The sequence below is a fragment of the Lolium rigidum genome, chromosome 2, assembly GCF_022539505.1.
Source record: "Lolium rigidum isolate FL_2022 chromosome 2, APGP_CSIRO_Lrig_0.1, whole genome shotgun sequence".
Classification (NCBI taxonomy): domain Eukaryota; kingdom Viridiplantae; phylum Streptophyta; class Magnoliopsida; order Poales; family Poaceae; genus Lolium; species Lolium rigidum.
In genome coordinates this window covers 236,835,070-236,852,671 of record NC_061509.1, presented here as the reverse complement: position 1 = coordinate 236,852,671, position 17,602 = coordinate 236,835,070, and the positions used below count along the sequence as shown (strand labels likewise).

Here is a 17,602-nt window from a genome sequence, read left to right as displayed (position 1 = left end):
TAGATGACGTGGACTACTAAGAGAAGACATATCTTCCCTACCATTGTACATGCCCTAAACTGGCACCGGACTTGCCCCCCCCTCCGCCCGTCGCGGTCGGCCTGCACCCTTCCCTCCATCATCAAGAGAATCCCTCACTGGCCTGGCCTGGGCGTCCGCCGAGCTCCGCCTCCGCTTGATTGATGTAGCTGCACGCGCATGAAAAGGACTTGTTCTCAATCGATTGTTAGCTTGCCGCACGCGACATGGAATTGACTAGTTCCGAATTGATTGCTAGCTTGCTCTTTTCGTTTGTTAGATCGATTGCTAGCTAGATGCGCCGTATAGTTGTGAATTTAGTTGATTTTTTAGATTTATTTCTGGCATGTTTGATCTTGTTTGTTGTATGCATGTTGAAGAAATTTATTTATGGAGCTCTATTTTACAGCCTGGTGAAGGGTTGTTTTTTGGCATCTTCGTTGCCCTGTAAAATAGAGCCTCTGCTGAAACTCGCGTCGGCGCCGCGCGTTATATCCGGATTGAGCGTGCTCCAAATGACTTTACAGCGCTAAATTTTAGAGCCTCTGTTGGAGATGCTCTAACCTTCGATTTCTACCGTATATAGTAGATGATTATAGATGAAGGAAACTCCAATTAGTTCGGCTTAACCTTCGGTTTCTACCGTATATAGTAGATGATTATAGATGAAGGAAACTCCAATTAGTTCTGCAGCCGGGTTTGGAGACGGGTCCAAGTTTCGTTCTTGTGAGAAAAAGACTTCTTTTTATGTCTACGTCTTTGTGAAATTGTAGTATTAGCAAACCTCCTCCGTCTCGGTCGGAGGAGGCCATAATAAGCTCAGCCCCCAGGGGTCGAAGGCCAGAGCATCAGTTCAATAATTATTTTTCCTAGCGTTTTGTTTATCGACAAAACGTGCCTTCTTTTTCTGAGATCGGATCACCATGAAGTTCAATAGGGGTCGTCGCCGCCACCGCCGTGATCTGCAGAAAGCAGCCGGTATTGGGGACGGACTAAGCAAACTGCCCAATGACTGCCTAGGCGAACTGCCAAATGACGTGTTGCTCAACATTCTGGAGAGGGTGGGTACACTTGATGCTGTAAGGACCTGCATACTCTCGAAGCAAATGAGGAAGCTGCCCGCTATGCTCTCGCAGATCGTCATAGTTGATCACGATTTGGTTCGGATGAATAGTGTTTTGGCTGAAGTGATAGACAAGATCCTTAGCACAAGGTCTCCACTGATCACATTTAGCAAGCTGAAGGTCAGATTCGTCTTGACTCCTAATGATTGTCGCTCCATTGGCAAATCTGTTAGCCTTGCAATGGCCACACAGATACTTGATAATGCTGAGTTTGAAATAGTGACGCCCAAGAATTCTTTTTATTGCACCCATGCCGATCTCGTGAACTTTGGCAAGCAGTTCAGTATGTTCGTTGCTGATTGTCAAGATGCATTTGCTGGTCTCACGCGACTGCAACTGCAGAATCTGAGGTTTGGTGAATCAGACATACCCATTATCCTTAGCACTTGCAAGCGGCTGGAGTCATTGTCTTTCTTTGAGTGTGACGCTGGGATTCGGTCGGTGCTGCATGTTGAACATGCTCGACTCGTTGAGATTGATATTACCTATGGGGAATTCAAAACCGTGGAGCTCGACTGTCCAAAGCTCCAACAAATGACCTATGATAATTGGCCCTGTGATGAAAATCCCTTGGTTCTTGGTTTTGTCCCTCAGCTTTCAAAGCTAAGCCTTGCTAATGAAGGTCTTTCAGACAAGACCTTCATGATAAGCCAGCTGCTTGCTAATGTCTCAGCTGTAAGCGATCTGTATCTTGATTTTCGAAGTGAAAAGATTTGGATTCGACCAGAATGCCCTAGAGTGCTTGCTCCTGTGCTCGGCCAACTAAGGTTTGTGAATCTGGACAGTCTTCCTGAAGAATGTGATATTGTTTGGACAATGTTCCTTCTTGAAGCTGCACCATCCGTAGAGGACCTTTGCATCTCTGTCCGGGATCATAAGTGTGGAATTGAGTCACATAAGAGTCGCTCCAAGAAAACGGATGTGAAGTGGGAGCAAAGTCGTCCTAATTTCAAGCACAAGAATCTTGGCAAGCTGACCATCTATGGCTTCCAGTCCGACAGCTACTTCATGGGATACATCAGGCATGTCATGGAAGCTGCAGTGAACATCAAGGAGGTGTCTCTACATGACAGGAAGGTGTGCAAGCCCTGCGCTGACATGTTTCCTCACATCGAGGTTCGTCCTTCTACGTATCCACAAAGTTGCGAGGAAAAGGCTTTATTGAGGAACAAGATCACTGAGGCATCGGTGATGATGGCTTCCCCTGTTGTGATTCACTTCCGGACATAGTTATATAATATAAGTCAATAAATATTCCGTGGCATTGCCACGATCTACTCTCTGAGTGCTTTGAAAGAGTCCCACTCCCACTACTCAGTTTTTGCTTATCTCATATATGCTCGCTCCTATGTGAATAGTGAAGTCAAATAAAATAGCAAACAACTTTTTTTGAACAAAAACTGAATTTTTTATAATTAACATGAATGTGTGTTCTAACTGCACATGTACTTTTGTAGGGGAAGGACATGTGTAGTGGTAGTCTGTGAAAAAAAACAGAACTGAGTGCTCAAAAAAGTGTTTCTTTGAGCATAAAGTCAGAACACATGTTCATGTTCATTGTAAAAAAATCAGTTTTTTTTTAAAGTTTGGTTGCTATTTTCATTGATTTTTCTACTAAGGCAGCAGCATATGAGACCGATCTCTCTTTTGAATTTCTGCCCTCGTGTGTGCTCTTTTTCCCCTGGCCTGAAGCTTGTATTGTTATCACCTCATTGGCTAGCTCATATGAAATGTACCTTGGCTACTTTGTTGGAATAACTCTTTTAGTATTCTACTATTCTGTGAGAATGAAACAGATGTAATAAGTACCATCTATTATTGTTCATGTATTATTTTTAAGTGCTAAAAAAAAAAGAATATCTTGGATTGGGTACCTCAAAACTTATTTTTTTGTGCCACGTGAGGTCCAGCCAAAAAAACAGATCTCCCAAATCCGTACCGGATACTGGCAATTAAACATTAATGAAAATTAGAATTATTATTATTGCAATATCACACAATATAGCAATAATTAAATTACAATGAATGTACAAATCAAATAAATAAACAAATTAAGAATCACCGAAAATGGAATGAACGATTCAAATTACACATGAACAAATATGAGAAAAAAGGGAGACTATTTTGCTCAAAATAGCTATCAGTTCCCCTCAACGAGATCATTATATATAGAGTTGCGTATGAGTGCCCATGATTTCAATTTGCCGGTAACTCTCAAGGAAACCATGGATCCGGGATGGGTTTCTCTAGTGTTTGACACGGCTTCCTACATTGTCGAAGAAAAATTGCAAGTCCATGTCCGTCTCATTCCCGAGAGGGGCTTCTTGTCCCGCAAAGGAGCAGGACCTCGAACAATGGCATATCTAGCCTGCAACCATACCAATAGATGTCTAAATGTCTTTACGGCATGCTTATTCAACTTTGGAAAAAATACATTCCTTTTTTGGATGTCTTTGTAAACATTGAACGGGACACGTGCAGGGAAATAGGCACTCGGCTCAATGCTACCCGAAAAGTGAGGGGCTGGTGACGGCTGTAGCGGTCATGCCCCTCTTTATTCAAACCTTGTCGAACGAGCGGTCCCTATTATAGAGCTTGTCGACGGATCCGTGGGGGCAACACGGTTTTGATGCGGCGGGCGGAACAAAACCTGTGCGCATTGGCGGGCACAAGTGTATTCATGGGTATTCAACTGAATACCCATTTTTTGCCAACAAGAAATCATGTAATATTTTGCTCACCTAGCCCAAGCAACATTTTGGCCCAATTAGTAGCAGCAGACCAGCTGTAGACTTGCATGAAGGGCAGCCGGCCCAAAGACATCGTAGGCAGCTAGAGCCGATAACAGATCGATTATGTGTATTAGTTTTTCTGATTTTGAATACCCATAGTGAGTGTTCTGTGCCCGCCCATTCCTGCGCGCGTATGCTCAGTAGGAGGAGGGAAAGAGGTGGCGCATGGCGGGGAAGATTTTCCGCGATGCGGGGTGAAAGGTAATGGCGGTGATCTACGATAGCACAATGATGGACATGGACGGTGGGGAGGAGCCTCGGATGCACACTTAGAAGAAGCTGACATGTTAGCCCGCGCAATGCTTTTGCCGCGTGATCGGAGGTGCTGGATTTGGAAGCTCGAAACTGGAGATATGGCAGGTGGCAGGTCAAATGCTAGATACTTTTAGGCGAATGATTCCATTCGAGTGACTGATTCAGGGTATAGATCGGTTGTTCCGCGTTCGGTCGCCTTTCTCTGGCCCATTTTCTCGTTTCTTCCGCACTGGCCCAACTTCTGAACACTCATGAGCCCACCCAACCCATCATGTATGTCTTTCCGGCCCAACTTTCTACTAGCTAGCATGCATGTGTGTTTATTAGGGAGATGTTGCATACGCCTTCAAAATTGTAACAAAGTTGCACGAGTTTTGCTAATAATGCACATGTGAGATGTTTTAAGGTTTCCTTGGCGTTCTACTAGAAGTTTTTTTTGTTTCCCCAAATATTTCAATATGCGCATAATTTATTTCAACATGTTGCCAAGGGGTGTGTTGTGTGGAAAACTTATTATGAGTTTTGTTGTGAAAACAGATAACAAATGTTGCAACTTTGCTACAAGTGTTTTCTCGGAATTTTTTATGAAGTTTACATGCTTTTCAAGAAAGAGATTAACATATTAATTGTTTGTTGTAGTAGTTGTTGTTTTTGTTGAATAGCTAGTATTTTTTGTTGTCAATCAATCTGTAGCGAAACAAATTATCATTAACCACTTTTCGTTGCTACGAACACATTTTTTTTTGTTGTAACATGTTGTGGTTTTTTTGTTTAAAATGGTTGCTGATTTTAATTGTAAATCACTCTGCAACAAAAAAAATGTTATTGTTTAACCTCTTTTTTGTAACACTAATTTTTAAAAATGTTGCAGCGCTTTTGTTGTAATAGTGTATTTTCTTGTGGGTGTGATGAGAGATTTTTACTGCAACACTCTCTGTTCTAGTTGCAAATCATCACGGCGGCATTTTTATGTAAATATCGGGGTGGTCGGGGAAGTGGGATATACCGTTTCGTTTTAACTGAATAAGCTTGGACTACGGGTGGACTTCACAAAAACTGAGGGTCAAAATGCAAAATGTTCACTCTTGTGTTTCTAGACGTTAGATCGCGGTCCGACAACGCCAACGGCAACCGATTTTCCAGCCCATACCGGGCAACCAGGGCTGAGCGCCTGAGCCCTCTCAATACTTTTATCTGTGTCTACCTATTTTTCAAAATTTGCTTGGGTCCTATTTTTAGCTGAAAACCGAAAACTGGCGATTATTATCGCGCCGAGGTGCTAGGACAGAAGAAGCATCGCCCACAATGAAACACATGGACACAGATCTGCCGACAATGAAAACATGGACAAATATCCAACAATTGGAGATGTCAGATGAACATCTTCTCTCATACAAAACCACCACGTACGGCGACGACTAGTCACTGACAACTCTCATCACAGCGCATACACATCACTCATCAGATCCCGATCGATTATTTCACCAGCAGCTGCACGAGCTGATCCAACACAAACAGCATCAGCGCACGTGCCGACGGCGGCCTCACGCGGATGCGGTGCCATCGACGGCGGAGCACTGGTCGACGACGGAGTCGAGCTTGTACGGCGAGACGTCGGTGGCGAGCCACTGCTCGACCGTGAACAGCTGCTGCGCGCACCCCTTGTGCGGGCCCGTGACGGTGACCTCGACGTAGTTGCAGTACCAGCCGTGGTGGTCGCCGGTGCCGTCGGAGGCCAGCTTCATCCGGCACGGCGCGGACGCCATGCAGGGCCCGCGGCCGCTGAAGATGTCGAGGTTGCTCCGCTCGAAGTAGGAGTGGCCCTCGCCCATGAGCCCGCCCCACGACGGCAGGCCCGTGATCTGGATGCCGCTGTTGTCGGCGGCGGTCAGCTCCAGCGTGATGTTGGAGTCCGTCCCGGCCTTCCAGATCGACCCCGTCCGGATGTACACCGTGTACACGCACTCGTAGCTGTCGCCGACCACGCCGGCGGCGACCCTGGTCAGCTGCGCGCGGATCGACGTGGCAAGGTTAACGATGAGTATACGAGTTAAACAGTAATCATGTCAGGAGAGAGGGAGGGTGGTCTGGTCACCTTGATCGGAGTCTGGATGCCGCGGCCATGCGCGAGCGCGGCGGCGGAGGCCGCGACGGCGATGACGAGGAGGAGAGCGGCGGCGAGCCGGGCCATGGATGACGGATCGGAGTGCGATCAAGCTGGTGTGTGAGCTGCAGAGATTTTTGTGTGTGGGGAGTGGATCGTATAAAAAGGAAATGGTTGATGAGGCTGCGTGGGGCCTTAGCTGTCGGTCACCGTGGCGCCGATGCGATCCGGAAGATCTGAAAGTTGTGCATTTTTTTGTCCATGTTCGTCTGGATCGACCATTATTAATCAATGCAGGCGTCGTGCTGGACCTGGACAGGGCCGTGCCACCTGCTCCGCGATCGTTCATACTGATTTAATTGACTTCAATCTGAACCATTGTTTGCTCACTCGCTTGTCTCCCTCGCGTCAATTTAAACGGAACGGTAAGAGTACATGTGGCACAACATGAAAAGTAACGAGATGCTCGAGTAGCAGGCACTGGAATTTGAATTAGAAAAAAATGTTGTTGACGTGAACGGATTAACGAATTCAAATGGAATCCGAGAGAAGACACGGCCCTGGTAATGGTGCGAGGTCGATATAAACTAATAATGCAAGTTGAGCTGCATTCTGCATCGCGGAAGGGTATACTGGATCTGTCCATGACATTCCGTTGCTCTCATGTTGCCACGTTGGTCATGTATGCCACATGCCGACATTACTAGACCCCCAGCTCGCTCTTATCTTCAATTGATCCAGAAATGAAATCAATGAGCGAAAATAACCTCCCTACCTGCCATACTGCCATAGCTAGAAGGGCCTCTGTGTTTAACAAAAACTCCATGGAAATTTCTAATAGAGATAAGACTAGTCTGTTAGCTAAGTTAGAGCACAAAGCACAACTAGCTCAACATTAAGGGCTTCTATGATTCAAGAGTTGCATATGAGTTTTCCCGGAACTTCACAGGACACAGTTTAGTTCCCAGTAGATTCAGAAAAAATGTATCATGTATCAAAAGGCCCTAGAAAATTTAATTCGAACAGGACTTCGCTGGGAAACAATAAACAGAGACAGCTTACCAAACCAATCCCAATACATGTATGTCACAGAGCTGCAAGAACAAGAAACGAAACCATGCTAATTTGGAGCCTGAGAATCGGCAATGAAGCAGTTGTACAAGTTTAAAAGGAAAAGAGAACTGCAAGAGTTCTTCCCAGTGTGCAGGCAACAGAGCCATCCCGTTACAACATTCGCAGTGAACACTAATTAGTAAACTAGTCAAACTGTTGCCGCAGAGCCATCTCAGTTTCGCTCTTCCACGAAGCGTGTGAAGATTGCCCTCTCATCCTCTTGACCTTCTCCTTGTCTTTGACAGCGGAAGTCTTCTTCTTCTCGGGCTCCTTTGTCTGCATCGGTTTATCGTTGCAAACAGGGCATACCATACCTTGCGCGTGTGAATATGTCTTTGGTATACCGCACTGGAGACACATTCTGCATTTTGAAGAGAAAAAACACTGTTAAGAGCCTTACAAGATACAGCCAGGAATGACAAGGGGCCATATACAGAATTCTGTCATGATATATGCTCAGTACGCTTTTGTATAGTTATCTCGTACTTGCGTTCTGAATGAAAGTGAGCATTTGTTACCTTAGAAGCTCGGCAGCATCTTCTGGACCAGGATTTGAGGCGCCGATTTTTCTCTTTCCTTCGACAGAACCTGGAGGATTGGCACCAGTCTTCGTGTCGCTGCTAACTCGTTCATGATCAGCAATCAACTGTGGTTTCGCCGACACAACCACACCTGAAGATAGTTTTCTAGTCAGATTAACCAGGGGGCAACAAAAATCTGAAATAGAATATAAATGACAGGAGCAGAACTAGGATTATTATCAGATGCCAGCACATATGATAAGATCTCCTTTACCATCTATCTAATATTCAAGCTAGTAACAAGCTATGAAATTTTGCAATTCAGTCATAATACATGTCCTATTAAAAAGGGAAAAAGTATATTCATTTGAAGCACAAAACAGTACCTTGAGGATTGGCACCATTCTTCATGTCATTGCTAACTCGCTCACGAATGGCAACCAACTGTGGTTTCGCAGCCACAACCGCACCTGAACATAGTTTTTAATCAGATTAGCCAGAGGCCAACATGAACTTGAAATGAATGACTGGCATGAATATAACTAGGACTATTATCAGAAGCCAGCACACATTATAACTGCCTCTCTTCTATGTACCTCATATCTAAACAAGTTGAATTTTGCAATTCAGTCATAGTGCAGAGGCAATTTAAAATGGCCAATTGTACCCATTTCATAAACATGCACAGAGGATGACAGAGTTTTATCGACCTATACATTAAAAAATTATTTATACAAATATTTCCATGCAAAACCTGAATGTAAGAGGTAAAGCTAGATACCAAATTATATAGTTATTTACTCCTTCAAAGTGGTCTAACATACAAATGGAAGTAGGAGTAGGATCATAGTTACAGTACAAAACACATATATTTCACCTTATTCGCTGATGTGAAAATGGATGCCAAATCAAATATGCAGTTTCTAGCCCCAGTACATATGTAGTGCACGAGTAGCATATAACAATAAGTTATTGCAACCCTCATCCTGTACATCAACCCAATAGAGCCTAATATGTGAACACAGATTTAAAGCAAAAAAAAAACACATGTCTCCTCATTTGCATAAGAGTGTTGCATCTCTATTTTCTATCCTAAATATGCTGGCCACACGATCATCTCAGTTTCATAACACTTGTGCAACTTGTGCACACGATCAAGCAATATGACATGTCAAATAACAACAGGAAACAACACAAATCCCGCTAATTCAACTCACTTATGACAACCGGAAAGACTAGACAGACCTAGTTCATGCCACAATGGATCATGAATACACCAACAAAACTAAAGAGTAACTATTTCTCAAGTAGAGCCCTGACCAGTACATTGTAAGTTACTTTAGAATCGATTCGCCCAACTCTAGGCTCTTAGCACCTGAAGTCCATGGATTGATGAAACTAACCCTGTAGCATCACAATTCTATAATCAAACGTAATCAGAGCACTACGAGAGCACTAAGGGTGAAACAAAAACAACAAGAAGAAATACTTCTCACATGAAGCCAGATTGGAACAAGGAATTCTCGCTCTACAGCAAATAAATGAGTAAGAGACTGTGTATTACTTAGTATCGCAGGAATCATTTGCTTAAGCTTCAAACACATCCAATTTTCAACTAAACAATTACAGTATCAAAACACGATAGTCTGCAGTCGAACTAGAACAAGTTTAAGCGTCTCACCCGGAGGTGGCGGCTTTCTCCCCGGCTTGGAGCGGCGATCGAGCACGCCGAGCGCCTCCCGCACCTCCTCGGGCTGAGCGACCCTGCGGTTGAGGAAGTCCGGTGGCCCGGAGATCTCGGCGAATACATCCAGCGCGGAGGGCAGCGAGGAGTCCCCGTCGCCGGGGCTAGGGTTTACGCGACGGGTAGGCCTGGCGGCCGGCTTCGGGGGAGCGGACGCCTCGTCGACGTCGGATCCAGCTTCTTCGGCCGATGAGCCGCCGGAGTCGCTCAGGTCGGCGGCGGCGGGGTCGTCGTCCTCGGCGGAGGAGTAGCCTCCTAGAAGCGCCAAGCTCATCTCCGTGTTCCTTGTTCCTGGGCTCGATCCGCCGCAAATCGAACACGGCAGCTCCGATTTTGTTCCGTATACCATAGGCCTCTACTGTACCATCGAACACCTGGCCTGCCAAAGCCAAACGTGGGCCGCGGCCCGTTAGACACAGAACCGACTGGGTGGTGTATTTTGTTTCGGTTTTTTTGGTTTTAGAAATATTCTAGAAGGTTCTGTTCGTTTTTTGACCGGTTTTAAGAACGATTAAAATTTAAATTTTGTTCAGATTCAAAAGAACTGTTTGAATTAAAATTTTGCTCATAAGAAATTTGTTCGGATTCAAGTTTTGCTCATATCCAAAATTTGATCAAAATTAGTTTTTTCTGAGATTCTAAAGCTGTTCAAATTCAAATTTTTCTCTCATTCGAAAATTTATCGAAGATTCTAAATTTGTTCATGTTTTGCTCAAATTCAATTTTTTCTTAAGTTTGAAAAAATGGTGGCAAATGGGGTTCGACCTCAGGCTCCTGGGGCAAGGGTTGAAACCAGTAGGCTAGAGCTAGGACCATGTACAAAGGTTAAAAATATGGTACTACTTATTTTTTGTAAATGAACAAGCTAATGGGTTGGCCCACCCGACGCTTCCCTCGCGGGCGCGGTTTATGCGCTCCCGTGCTATACACCACCCAGGTTGGTGTGGACTAGGTGGGTGTGTGTTGGCCCGGCCCAACCACGTCCTCTTTCTCTCATTTTTCCATTTTCTCCTTTTATGTTGTTTCTTTTCTTGTTTTTTCTATATTTTTTTAAAAATCAAAAACTATAACTTGAACTTTTTTGGGCAAACTAAACTTTTTTTGAAAATCTAAACTTTAAAATATTATTTTTTATGAACATATTTTAAATTTGTAAATTTCCTAAATTTTGGAAAACATTTTTTCCTAAAATTTATTATTTTCTATATATGAACAATTTCCGAATTTGAACATTATTTTCTAATCTTAACATTTTCTCAAATTTGATTTTTTAAAATTTGAACAATTTTCATATTTGAGCAATTTTAATATTTGAACAATTTTCTTATTTGAACAATTTTTGAATTTTAACAATTTCCATATTTGATTCTTTTTAGTTTTAATAATTATTAAATTAAAACCTTTTCAAATTTAAAAAATAAACTATAAAGAAAAGGAAACAAAAAAGGAATATATTAAAAAGAATAAACAGAAACATAAAACGAAAGCGAAAAAGAAAAAAAAAAGCTAAATGGGTCAGGCCCAATACCCGACCAGGGTGTGCGGTGCACGGTAGGCACCGACCTAGTCGGTGTATAGGACTGGCGGACCGGTGGGTTAGTTGTGGAAACAAAAGTGAGTTGTCGGATTATGGCCCATCTAATCTTAGGCTGCTTGTTGGCGCAATTTTTATTTTCTGAACGAAATGCCACAAATCTTCCTTGAAAAAGGACAGGCTCAAATATGGCGCGAACTTATGATCCAAATCTTTAGAGTGCGACACGGTCTGTAGGTGGTGTGATACATACCCGCATGCATACAAAAATTAAACAATGATGCAACTGAGTTGTTTTATAAAATTGAAAAAATAAACATATATTATCTCTCAAACTGCTAGTCCAATTGACGACCCTCTTCACCATTGTCTTTGTTTCGGCCGAGAGATGTCGTAAGTAGACACCACGTTGGGTGTTTCAACGATTTTTTCTCTCCAAAGTTGTCACCCGGTAATTTATAAAGTTTTCACTATATTTTCTGCTGAAGTTACCATGTGGTAACTTTTTATAAGATTTCTTATCAGCTAATTTGTAACAAAATTGACTAGAGATAACATGAGAAAAAAAAGAAAGCGGACTAGAATTCCTAAATGTTCCTTTTGTGATAATGTGGATAGTGTTAATCATCTTTTCTTCACTTGTGATGTTGCAAAAGTTGTTTGGGGATCGTTGGGTGCTTGCTTGGCGGCTAGTACTTGTCCAAGAAATATTTGGCATAGGTTGGCTTGGCTCTATGCTTATATTCTTGGGGATAAGAAATTTTATACCTTATTGATTGCTGCAATTTGATCCATATGGACTAAGATATCCTTTAAAAAAAATATGTGTTAAAGTTTCATGTGGTAGTGATCTTCACGGTTTACTCTTGTCTAAAGTATTTAGAGCATCCCAGCCGTTGGGGCTCCCCAGGCCGAAATCCGGCGCTGTTTAGCGCCGGATTGGACGAAACTTTGGCCTGGGGAGACCCATTTTCCCAACAGCGAGCCTGGGGTGGATGAATTTTTTTGACAAAATAAGGCGAATTCAGACAGAACTAGGCGAAACTCGTGCAAACATAAGCGAAATTTAAAGATATTTAACTTATATAGGCGAGTTCGTACATATATAGGCCGAATACGTACATATATTTTAATTCGGCCATAACTTAAACTAATAGTGACCTTCTACATGCCGAAATGGCGGTAGAAGGCCGTGTAGTCCGCGCCGTTGTCGTCGTTGCTCGAGCTGGAGGCGTCCTGGGGCAGCGCCGCCTCGTACCAGCGGCTCGAACCCTGGCCAGGGTCGCTGGCGCGTGGCAGCGTCGGCCGGTAGATGTCGTCGTCGCTACTCTCCTCGAGCTTGATCAACTCGACGGTCCTGGGTGCGGCGTTCGTTGTTGCGGACGGTGCAGCGGCGCGGACGGCGCGTTGCCGCGCGGCAGCCATGTCCAGCAGTCGACGCTGCTGCTCGGCCTCCTGCCGCTCCCAGTCCCGCCTGGACCATTCGAGCGCGGCGTCCATGGGGAGCGTGTTGTCGGTGGGGACTAGGTCGCTGAGCGACCTGGCGATCGCCACCGCCACCGCGGCTTCCTCCGCGCGCTTGGCCTCCTCCTCAGCGAGCTGGTTGCGGCGGCGGCCTCCTTCTTCGACGACTTCCTCTTCCGCCCGCGCGGTGGAGAGGAGGGTTGGTCGCGGATGACGACGGCGCCGCTCCTGCACCCTCTGGTCGGCGGTGGAGACGCCGGCTCCTTCTTGATGAAGACCGGTGTCGATGGAGACGCCGGCTCATTCTTGATGAAGGCCGGGGGCGCAGATCCGCCGGACCTGGACGCCGACCTTGACCCGGACGAGGAGGAGGATGGCGCCATCCTCCTCGGCGTCCAGGAACTGCCGTCTCGGCGCGGCACGGTAGCCGCCTCAGGCGGCGGCATCCCCAGAGGGGGTAGTTCCCACCCTCGATGTGCGCGAGCACATTCACGAGGGTGCAGTTAGGCGCACTCCACCACCGGCGGCGGCCGGCGGCGTTGTTCCTAGCGGGAGGAGGAGGGGGCTGTCGTAAGCGGCTAGTTTGCGCTCGTAACTGCGCCGGGAAAAGTCGGTCCACGCCTTGTAGTTGTCGGGGAAGAAGCGCGGCTTCGCGCGCTCGTCACTGAGAGTGACGAGCACCGCGTCGATCTCCGCCTCTAGGGCGGCCCGACCCATCAGCGGCGGCGGGATCGGGACGCCCCCCGCGCTGAGTCGCCATCCTCCCGGCGCGCGGAAGTGCGGCGGCGCCGGGTAGCCTGCCATGTGGAGGAGCCGCCCTCCCATTGGTGAAGAGAGTGGCGGCCGAAACCATTGTTGGCCGCGCCGTCGTTCGCCATTGTTTGATCGCCGCTAGCTCGCTCGAGATTGGGGAAGATTTGGGGAAGGTGAGAGCAGGGAGCGAGGTGAATGCGAGGCAGACGCGGTAATTCGGCGATAAATAGAGGTAGGCGCGCGAGAAACCGATGCGACGACATTAACTCGTCGCGTGGAAGCTACGCGTCCGGCGAAGGCTGACCGGCGGCAGGCTTTTACAGCGCGCAGAAGACGATGCGGTGAGAACGACGATCGGTCTCTCTCGCCGAAAAGTTGGGGCCACCAGCCACGTGGGAAGTTTCCTCGACGTTTCCCGCGCTTTCGTTTCGTCCGGAGTCCCCGAGCGCTCCCCGGGGGGCCAGGGATGGCCTAGGCTCTCAGGACGGATGAAGGCCTAATCCGGACGAAATCGAGAAGCAGGGGGCGCGAATGGGCCATTTTCGTCCATTCAGATGAAAAAAAGGCGTCCTGGGGGCCTCGTCGGAGAGACGGCTGATGCTCTTAGGTGGGTTTCTATGGTGAGGAAGATGCTGGGAGAATCAAGGCTTGGACTCAAAAGTTAGTCAACAAAGCAGCGACAATGGCTAGAAGCGTTCAAGGGTAATCTGCTCGGACGGTGATCCTCATGATTGAAGGGCCTCAAAGTGTTCATCAGATGTTTGTTTCCTTACGATGTGTTTGAGCCGGTTTGTTGTGGTTATATGTGTGTTGTGTGAACTTTTCTACTTTTCTTGAATGTCGACAAGTTTTTACCTCGTAATGGATGCTCGTCGAGTACCTGTCAACAGGTTTCCTGATTATGCAAAAGGGAGGTCCCTTTATTTGTCCCATTTTCTATGTGTCTGGTGTTCTATGTATTTTCATTATGCAGTAACGGAAAAGGGCAGCCTGTTTTGAAAAAAAAATAACAAAAAGGTCAGAAAAAATGTTGTCGAAACATCCCCACACATGGATCTAGTTTAGAAACCTCATCGACACGAAACCAACATTAATTTATTTGGAATTATGAAGAAGTTAAAGGGTGGAAATTATTGTGAAGTGACGAAATCAACTTCTAATCTGATGATGTCACTCTATGTTGCATTTCTGCATTCGTGCGTGGAAGGTGCTTGCATGATAATTTCATGATGGTTCAGGGAACAGCACGGAAGCTCCATAGCAGTGCCACTTCCGCAGTCCTCCTCAAATTGGATATTACCAAGGCTTTCGACACTGTGGACTGGGCACTTCTTCTGGAGGTCCTCCGGAAGATTGGGTTTGGCGAGAGGGTCCTGGCGGTTATCTACGCCCTCCTCTCCACAGCAACCACCCGGGTCTTGCTGAATGGTACACCTGGTGCGCGGATTGCCAACAGGCGTGGACTGCGTCAGGGGGACCCCCTATCCCCTCAGCTCTTCATTCTGATCATGGAGATCCTGCATTTGATGATTGAGAAAGCGGCCGATGAGAGGCTGCTTACCCCGCTGGCACAGACGGGACTGCGGCTCCGTACATCGGTGTACGCGGATGATGTGGTCACCTTCCTACGCCCTACTGTGCTTGATTTTAGGGTTTTCTCCGGGATCGTGGATGACTTTGAGGCCGCCTCGGGACTATGTGTCAACATGGAGAAATGCTCAGCGAACCTTATCCGTTGTAGCGATGCCGACTTGGCTGTCGTGGACCAGGAGCTTCAATGCCCCGTGGTGGATTTTCCCCTCAGGTACCTTGGGTTGCCCCTCACCCTGAGGAAGCCGACTGCAGCCCAGCTGCAATACCTCCTGGATAGTGTGGCTAACAAGCTACATGGTTGGAGGGCCTCACTTCTCGACAGAGGTGGACGGCTAGAGTTGGTACGCGCGACTCTCTCCGCGATACCCATCTTCGCCATGATGTCTCTTGATCTACCAGCCAAGACAATCACGACAATTGAGAAAATAATAAGAGGTTTCCTCTGGAAGGGGAGAAAGGACGTCAACGGTGGCCACTGTCTAGTGGCGTGGGACAAAGTCTGCGCACCTAAGGAATGGGGCGGGCTAGGGATCCCCAATATCAAGATGATGAACGTGGCTTTGAGGACCAGATGGCTGTGGCTACAGCGTATGGACGTTTCCAAGCCGTAGAAGGAGCTTAACATTCGGGTGGCTAAGGGCGTGGAGGATGCTTTCCGATGGAGATGGGAGCATGACCACCGTTACCTTCCGCGCGATCTTGTTATCGTGCGAAGATGTTCGGGAGTTGGACAGATGATTGAGCGGCTCAGATTTCCATACCCGCAGCCTCAAACTACGTAGTTTTCCTTTGATCGGGGCGGCCAAGAACATATGCCGGATCGCAGACAAAGTTGAGTAGACATGGCCTCCCACCCGGCACCTACCCGTCTGCCAGCGACTGTGAGGCCGAGACGCTGACCACCTTCTCGCTTGATGTGTCCCGACTTGGCGGTGTCCGGGGCAACATGTTTGAGATGGTGGGGGTAAGATCCATTGATGCCACAGGCTGACACAAGCCTCGTCCCTGGCTCCAATCGAATAGTGGAGGTCCAGCAAAGATCGAGATCTCTGAGCCAGCGTCGCCCTCGTCCGCCGGGTGCCCGGGCGCCACCGAATAAACATCGTTCTTCAAGGCGCCACCCCATCTTTGAGCGCGGTAGTCACCCGATCTCGCACGAAGTAGAGCTGTGGCGTGTGGTGGATTGTTCAAAGGTAGCCTTGTAGACGTGGGAAAGTGGAGATGTCAAGCAGTAGTCGGTAGTGGGTAAGCCAGGTGCCGCCTTCTAGGCAGTGTAAGGTGCACCTCATGTTGTGCCAAGGGTGTTGTACATTGGCCTCTATCCTTCTTGTATGAAATGATATTGTTTCCGATACGTCCAACGTATCTATAATTTCTGATGTTCCATGCTGGTTTTATGCCAATACCTACATGCTTTGTATGCACTTTATATCATATTATGGCATTTATTGGACTAACTCTATTAACAAGATGCCACGCAGCAAGCGCTTCGCTTATTATGTCCGTTTTATTGCGTAAAAGGCCCAAAAAACCAAAGTGCTCGGAAAATCTAAAATTATTAAATTCTATTTACTTAAGACCCACGTGTTTTCTAAGAGCCAGCAAGAGGAGGCCCACGGCCTCCCCTTTCCATCGCGCGGCCAGGAGCCGGGGCGGGCATCGCCCTATGGGGTGGACCCCTCGGGACTCCACCGACGCGCCCTCTTCGCTCTATATATTGCCCTGCATGCGAAAACCCTAAACAATCCAACTCATATTCCACCAAGGGTCCCGCAGCGCCGCCGCCCACCGACGCATGCCTGGGACAAAAGGTCTTCGTTCCGGCACGCCGCCGGATGGGGAATTGCCCCCGGAAATACTCCCATCACACCCCCACCCGCGATCTCACTCCGCCAGCCGATCTCTTAAGGATGAGGAGGGAGTAGTTCTCCCTGGCAGGCTGAGGGCTCTACTCGGTAGCTATGTAGTTCATCTCTCTCTCCCATGGTGTGATCTTTAGTGTGATCATGAGCTTTGTAATCTAGTTGAATATGTAGATGTTACTCTTGTCTATTATGCACTCTAGAGGTTACTTTAATATGAACTCCGGTCACTTCACCTGGGTGTGATGGTGACAAGGTGCGCATCGTGTGATTCCTTTATGACGTTGTATTTATTTTACTCCGGGCTTGAGGTGTGCTTTTAGCAGCCCTACACAATGAATGGTGTTTGTTATCCAACAAGAGAGTGTTTGAGAGTAGAATTCATTTGTTCAATTATGTGATCATTGTTGAGAGTAACACTCAGAGAAAGTATGATCCCTAGGCCTTGTTTCTAAGCATTGGAAACACCGTTTCCAACAACTTCTGCTACATGTTCGCTTGCTGCCATTTTTATTTCAGATTGCAATTGCTACTTATAATCATCCATATTACTTGTATTTCACTATCTCTTTCGTCAACTAGTGCACCTATACATCCGATTGTAAGTGTATTAGGTGTGTTGGGAATTGAATAGACTTCTTGTGGTCTTAATTGCAGGGTTGCTTGAGAGGGTTATCTTGACCTCTACCCTCCCTGAGTCTGACAAACTTGGTGATTCACTTAAG

At 46.7% G+C, this 17,602-nt stretch overlaps 3 protein-coding genes across 3 annotated transcripts; 1 reads left to right on the top strand and 2 right to left on the bottom strand.

Annotated features, from left to right (window-relative positions):
- The first annotated feature begins 941 nt into the window (after positions 1–941).
- Positions 942–2,372, top strand: LOC124693149. Its single transcript, XM_047226606.1, has one exon. The coding sequence runs from the start codon at positions 942–944 to the stop codon at positions 2,370–2,372; it is 1,431 nt and encodes a 476-aa protein (XP_047082562.1).
- Positions 2,373–5,516: 3,144 nt separating this feature from the next.
- On the bottom strand, positions 5,517–6,529 carry LOC124693150 (PLAT domain-containing protein 1-like). The gene is made up of 2 exons (XM_047226607.1): positions 6,285–6,529; positions 5,517–6,195 (listed from the first exon to the last, which is right to left on the bottom strand). The coding sequence occupies exons 1-2, from the start codon at positions 6,378–6,380 to the stop codon at positions 5,734–5,736; spliced, it is 558 nt and encodes a 185-aa protein (XP_047082563.1). The 5' UTR covers positions 6,381–6,529; the 3' UTR covers positions 5,517–5,733.
- An 822-nt stretch (positions 6,530–7,351) lies between these two features.
- Positions 7,352–9,945, bottom strand: LOC124693151. The gene is made up of 4 exons (XM_047226608.1): positions 9,609–9,945; positions 8,314–8,397; positions 7,925–8,078; positions 7,352–7,767 (listed from the first exon to the last, which is right to left on the bottom strand). Exons 1-4 carry the CDS (start codon positions 9,943–9,945, stop codon positions 7,551–7,553), a joined length of 792 nt encoding a protein of 263 aa, XP_047082564.1. The 3' UTR covers positions 7,352–7,550.
- Between the last annotated feature and the right edge of the window lie 7,657 nt (positions 9,946–17,602).

Coding starts and splice junctions, on each gene's coding strand:
- LOC124693151 (XM_047226608.1), bottom strand. CDS start 9,945: ATGAGCTTGGCGCTTCTAGGAGGCTACTCCTCCGCCGAGGACGACGAC. Junction 8,079..8,313: donor GAATGGTGCCAATCCTCAAG/GTACTGTTTTGT, acceptor AACTATCTTCAG/GTGTGGTTGTGTCGGCGAAA. Junction 7,768..7,924: donor GATGCTGCCGAGCTTCTAAG/GTAACAAATGCT, acceptor TTCAAAATGCAG/AATGTGTCTCCAGTGCGGTA.
- LOC124693149 (XM_047226606.1), top strand. CDS start 942: ATGAAGTTCAATAGGGGTCGTCGCCGCCACCGCCGTGATCTGCAGAAA.
- LOC124693150 (XM_047226607.1), bottom strand. CDS start 6,380: ATGGCCCGGCTCGCCGCCGCTCTCCTCCTCGTCATCGCCGTCGCGGCC. Junction 6,196..6,284: donor GCATCCAGACTCCGATCAAG/GTGACCAGACCA, acceptor ATCCGCGCGCAG/CTGACCAGGGTCGCCGCCGG.